The sequence below is a fragment of the Canis lupus genome, chromosome 6 (assembly GCF_048164855.1).
Source record: "Canis lupus baileyi chromosome 6, mCanLup2.hap1, whole genome shotgun sequence".
In the NCBI taxonomy this organism is placed as follows: domain Eukaryota; kingdom Metazoa; phylum Chordata; class Mammalia; order Carnivora; family Canidae; genus Canis; species Canis lupus.
The window spans coordinates 43,229,224-43,235,223 of record NC_132843.1 but is presented as its reverse complement, the minus strand read 5'-3'; the positions used below and the strand labels follow the sequence as shown (position 1 = coordinate 43,235,223).

The 6,000-nt window shown below is 62.1% G+C and overlaps 1 protein-coding gene across 3 annotated transcripts in view; it reads left to right on the top strand.

Annotated features, from left to right (window-relative positions):
* Positions 1-1,037: 1,037 nt before the first annotated feature.
* ITPKB (inositol-trisphosphate 3-kinase B) overlaps positions 1,038-6,000 on the top strand; it is a 93,156-nt gene continuing 88,193 nt past the window's right edge. For 2 of the 3 annotated variants that reach the window (XR_012032803.1, XR_012032804.1), the window contains exons 1-2: positions 1,038-1,308; positions 2,576-4,663. Coding sequence is in view for 1 of the 3 variants with exons in the window: in XM_072830203.1 (XP_072686304.1) it covers positions 2,768-4,663 (1,896 nt within the window). In the remaining 2 variants the exon portion in view is untranslated. The remainder of the gene's footprint in view (positions 1,309-2,575; positions 4,664-6,000) is intronic. The other variant, XM_072830203.1, reaches the window with a different exon arrangement.

The following is a 6,000-nucleotide window of genomic DNA, read 5'->3' as shown; positions in this document are numbered from 1 at the left end:
ACTGATTGAGCAGCAGGCTGCTTTGCTCACTTGAACAATATTGTTCCATAAACAAGCAAGAGATGCATTTGCTACAAACAAGGTCAAAATTTCCATCTAAATTTTACCTAAGAGGAATGTAAGGACTGATTCAGGCTTTAGATTTTTAAATCTCGGGAGCCTGGCAGCTGTGTTTTCACTCTTTCTACTAAATGCTGTAGTTTAGGATTTAGAGCATTATGAAAAACACACTTGCAGCACCAGAGCTCAAAGGGGGTTTGCTCCCCTGTCCTCACCCCCTTTTTATTGTTGATGGTGTGTGGGGGGGGGGGGAAGGCTCTCTAAAATGATCCAGCTACAAGAGACTGAAGGGTCTCAGGCTTTCTTAGTTTCAGGAATCCCCCTTTTCTTAAAATAACTGAACATGAAGTACAAAAATATGCCAATGTCACACTTGCTGTGCGCATTTAGTAAGAGATAAGTATGCAAGGTCCAGGCATGTTTATACAACTAGCAATCGCTCTGCAAAACCATCAACAGCTCACAGCCCAACAATCTTCCAAAATACTACACGATGCATTTAAAATCTGCAGCTTTGCAAGGAGGCGCCCACAAAGTACCTATTTCGAATTTGCATATTTGTATATGAGAACACACACCACACGGTGGATACACGATTTGAGCCGGTTTTAAAGGCTAAACAGGTCCCCACGATTTGCTTTGCTTAAACGCACACTCAAAACTTTATTAAAAACATTTTTCAAAAATAAGCAAGACATCAGCAAGGCTCGGTGGAGGGGTGGAAAATGAATCGTGTATCTTTAACCCGCAGAAGTTAAAAGACTTTTTTTTTGTTGTTAGCTAACAATGGAAACTTTTTTTTTTTTTTTTTTTAAGTGTTTCCCTCCCTCGGTCTTGCCAAGCAATAGAAAAAAAAAAAAAAAAAAGAAGAAAAGAAAAACTTGTTCCGCTGAGTTCAACCCCAGACGGGCTCACAACTTCCTTCCTGCTTTCCTCCCCCAAGCCCCCGCCTCTCTCCCTCCTCCCTCCCCACCCCCCCCACATTTTTTTTTAATCGCACATTGAACAAACACTGAAGTAGCCGGAGCGGACAGTGACAGGGGGGATCTGCGCGGCCGAGCCGGGCGTGCGGGGCGGCCCCTGCCCGGGAGCAGTCGCCCGGCCATCGCGCCCCCCCTTCTTGTCTTCCGTAGCTCGCTGGGGAGGTCGACCGTGAGCTTTTTCACTTTTCAAGCCATCTTGTTCCTCCGAGGTCTGCGTCCCTGGGCCGTAGAGTCTGCACGGGCCCGGGCAGCGGAGACCTTGCAGGTAAGTTTGGCGGCTTTCTCGCGGCTCCTGCCCGCGCGCCCTCTCTTCCCCTGCCGGGCCGTGCCCCGAGCCAGCCTGGGCGCCCCGGGGTCGGGAGGGCGCGGAGCGGTGGGCTTCGGGGCCGCGGAGCGGGTGTGAGCTGGGAGGGTGGCGGGAGCCGGGGCGCGGGACGGGAGGGGGCACGGGCTCGGGGCGCCCCCCCCCCCCGCTGGCCCTCCCGGGCGGCCGCCACCCCCGGCCTCCGCCTTCCCCGCGCGCTCCGGGCGTCCTGGGCTCGGGGGCCGGGCCGCTGGGCTGGCGCCGGGCGAGGCTGCCCGCCCGGGATGCGGACGGCCGGGCCCTGGAGCGCGGCGGCGGGAGGGGTGCGGGGCCGGGGCTCCCTCCGGGCTGCGGGCGCGCGGGTCCCAGCCGCGTCCTCGGACAGGGCGTGCGGAGGGCCGCCTCCCCGTGCGCGTCCACACACACACACACACACACACACACACACACACACACACACCCCTCCACGGGGGGCGGCGGCAGGGGCGGCGAGTATTGGTTCCGGTACCGGGGACGTGCAGCGCCTCGGCCCCGGGCGCGCGCAGGCGCGCCCACACTCCCAAAACACACTTGTTTGGGGGCAGGCGACGAGGCCAGCGCTGGAGACTGCCTTGGCGGCGGCCCTGCGGTGCACCCAGGCCTTCGTAGGCCGAGGGGCCCAGCCCCGAGCCCGGGCCCGGGCGGGTTAACGGCCGGCGCGCAGGCGTCCCCCTGCAGCCCGGCGCAGGTAGCTGGGGAGGCTGGTCCCGCTCGGGTTCCCCCCGAGAGAGTCCCTGGGGCCCGGGAGGGTGGAGCGGCGGATGCTGCGGCCCCGGGGAGCGTTGCCCTTTCTCCCGTCCGTAGCCCGGTTTGCTCGGGCCGAGGAGCCCCGCACAGGGCGGACCGGCCGTCCGCACCCTCGGAGGCATCCGGGTCCGCCGCGCCCGCGCGCAGCGTGCGGAGAAGCCGGAGAAGCCGGAGAAGCCGGAGAAGCCGAGCCGCCGTCCGCGGGCCCCCGCCCGCCCGCCCGCCCGTGTGGCTCGGGGGGGAACGGTTACTGTTAGGACGTTGTGGGGACCCCCTCCAAGCGCACCACGGCCTGGGGGCGGGGAGCGCCCGCGACACGCCGCCGCGCACCCCCGGGGGCCCCGACGTCCCGCGGCGGCGACCCCCGACAGCGCAGCGCCCGCCGCCCCTCGCCCCTGCCCTCGCCCCTCCCGTCCTGACTGTCGTCCTTGTGTCTCCACAGCGGCGCTGTAGTGTATGGAGCTCTGGGCGGGGGCTGGGCCCTCGGCGGAGCCCCCCGCCCGCAACCCCGGCCATGCCCCCGCCTCGGCGCGCCCAGCCGCGGCCGCCGGGCCTCCGGGGCTGAGCCGGGAGCCGCGCGAGGAGGAGGCGCCGGCGGCGGAGCCCGCGCGGGAGCCGCGGCGGACCCAGTACTATGGCTGTGTACTGCTATGCGCTCAACAGCCTGGTGATCATGAATAGCGCCGAGCAGGTGAAGAGCGGCGGGCCCCGGCCCAGCGGCAGCGAGACGCCCCCGCCGCCCGCGAGGGCCGTGCTGAGCCCCGGCAGCGTGTTCAGCCCCGGGAGAGGCGCCTCCTTCCTCTTCCCCCCAGCCGAGTCGTCGTCGCCCGAGGAGCCCGGGAGCCCCGGGGGCTGGCGGAGCGGCCGGCGCAGGCTGAGCGGCGGCGGCGGCGGCGGTGGCGGCGGCGCGGGCAGCCTGAGCAGCCCGAGTCGGGCGGGCCGCCCGCCGGGGGACGGGCAGCAGGCGGTGACCGCCGCGTCCCTCTCGCCCCCGGGGCCCGAGGAGGCCCAGAGGAAGCTGCGAATCCTGCAGCGCGAGCTGCAGAACGTGCAGGTGAACCAGAAAGTGGGCCTGTTCGAGGCGCACATCCAGGCGCAGAGCTCCGCCGCCCTGGCGCCCCGCAGCCCGCGTTTGGGCAGGGCTCGCTCGCCCTCCCCGTGCCCCCTCCGCAGCAGCAGCCAGCCCCCAGGGAGGGCCCTGGCCCAGAGCGAGGAACGCAGGACAAAGTCGTGGGGGGACCAATGTCCGGAGACGTCGGAGGCCGGCCCTGGCCGGAGAGGAAGGGCGCCCGGCCTGTGCCTCTCCGAGGGCGGCGAGGGGGCGGCCCCTCTTCCTGGCCCGGCCGCCCTGTCGGAACCAGGGGCGCGGGGTGCAGCAGCTTCTGCAAGAATGGAGAAGGGGAGCCCCGCCAGACCCCACTGTGGCTCACCCAGACTTATGGAAACTGACGAGAGGGTCTCTCCGCCCTCGGGAACACGCAGCTGCCCGGCTCCCCCGTCGGGGCTGCCCGGCGTCCACTTAGCGATGGCCGCAGAGGTGGCAGCGGGAGCCACAGCCAGTGGGCCACACCATGCACACGACCCTGGCCTCCCCGAGCGGCCGAGGGAGCCCCCGGTGCAGAGTCAGTGGCAGCCTCTGGGCAGCGCCACAAGCCTGGCCCCGGAGAGGGGCGGGCCCCTCAGCGGAGAGCCCCCCGGGAAGATGGGGAAAAAAGATCCGCCTGGTGGCGGTGGCGGTGGCGGTGGCGGTGGCAGTGGCGGTGGCGTGCGGGGCTCCGGGGCGCCTGAAGCCAGAAGGCCCGAGGACGGGACTGTGAACGCACCCTCGCAGCTTTCTGAGAGCCGGGTCAGGCCACTCCCAGACCCGGGCTCCTCCGGAGGCCCCGAGGTGACCCGGGGTGGGGCCCCGGTGGTTGGGGAGCCCCCGCAGCACTCCAGGGGGGCGGATGAAGGATCTCTGACGCCCACGACCACCCTGGGCTTGCTCGGGGGCCTCCGCTCAGGGGCCTCCACCCGGGAGGTGGAGGCTGGAATTGCCTCTGGTGGAATGCTGGAGCCTTTGCCTTCCTGGGAAACCGCAAAAGATCCGAAAGAACCTCCGTGCCTTTCAGGGGACAGGGTGGCCGAGCCGGTGGAGGCAGCCCATCTGGCCTGGACGTGTGGCACAGGGGTACCCTCGGAAGGCCCTTGGGGAAGCCCCCAGCAGGACAGAGCCACCCAGCCCAGCCCTGAGCTGCTCTCCCCAGATCAGAAGGACCAGCCTTCCCTGAAAGAGGCATGCAGCCCCAGCAGTATACCTGCTGTCATCATTACCGACATGGGTGCCCAGGAGGACGGGACCTTGGAGGACCCACAGGGAAGCCCTCGGGGTAGCCTGCCGCTGAGGAAGCTGTCCTCTTCCTCTGCCTCCTCCACTGGCTTCTCCTCCTCCTACGAAGACTCGGAGGAGGACATCTCCAGTGACCCTGAGCGCTGCCTGGATCCCAACTCTGCCTTCCTGCATACCCTGGACCAGCAGAAGCCCAGAGTGGTAAGTCTCATTCTGAGATTTTCCCTCAACTCATTTGCATGCCCCTCTTGTTTGTCCTCTCTACTGAGTCCAGAGGACTCTGATCAGGGCCCTGGGGCAGTCTCCACTTACCAAGGATCCCCTCCTGGGGTGTTTGCTGGGGAGGTACCTACACACTGGCCATGCACTCTGTAGCTTGGATAGTGAATTGAGTCACTTCGATGGCTACTTCCATGTACGTCATAAAAAACAGTATTTTACGGGACCTCCCTGTCAGGTCACCACTCACTTCTCGGGGAGATAGTATACATGAGTGTTACCAGAAGCTTCCCGATTAATCCTCGAAGATAATGAACAGAGCTGCTGAGCATAGCTTTTGTCTGATCAAGCGAAACACTTAATTGTGTGATACGTTTGGGCGAAGGAAAACTGACAAGGTCATCCAGTTACCTCTGCTTCTACTAATAGACCAGGAAAATGAGCCAAGTGATTCTGTGACAGGGCTCCGAAACCTGTAGATATGCTTGTGGCCCGTGGACTGGGTGAAGAACCACCCAGCCTCAGGTGGTTAAGTCAGGACATTGCAGTATTTGTGGGATCTGTGTAACCAAGATACAGTTTGATGTATGAATTAAAAACAAAACTCATGCTTTGAGCTACGCAGACAATTTTTTAAAATAACAGAATGTTATACTGGGTTGTATGCCTGAGCGAGGCACTGGGTGATCCGTCTAGGGTAGATAGCTCCTAATGCATGTGCTTATGCTTATTGGCCGGTATTGGTACTTCTCAGGTATGTTTTCAAATGCATTTTGTTTGTTTTAAGATTTTTTTTTTTTTTTTAATCTGAGAGAGAGAGAGAGTGAGAGAGAACAAGTGAGGGTAGGGGCAGAGGGAGAGGGAGACTCAGACTCCCCGATGAGCAGGGAGCCTGATGCGGAAATTGATCCCAGGACCCCGAGATCATGACCTGAACTGAAGGCAGATGCTCAACTGACTGAGCCACCAGGCGCCCTTCAAGTGCATTTGTTCTGATTGATCATACTGACATCTTATTCTGGTCATGGCAGTAGACAGGAGTTTATTTCTATTACGTAGTGAATCTCAGTTGCAGGTTGTTTTCACTCTGAGGAGGATCAGTGTTTTACAGAAGACGTTGAAGTTGAAGCTAGCACTTCTGAAAAGGTCCGGACTTTCTCTGACTTTTCCAGAGTATGGGGAATTTCCTAGTTCAGTGCTCAAGGGGGTTGGGGGAGGGGGCGGTTCTTGTGCTACCCTGGGGGAAAGTCTGCCTTTTATCGTAGTAGGTAGCCTTCTGACTTCATCTCGAAGATCAAATACTGTTCATCGTCCCCCAG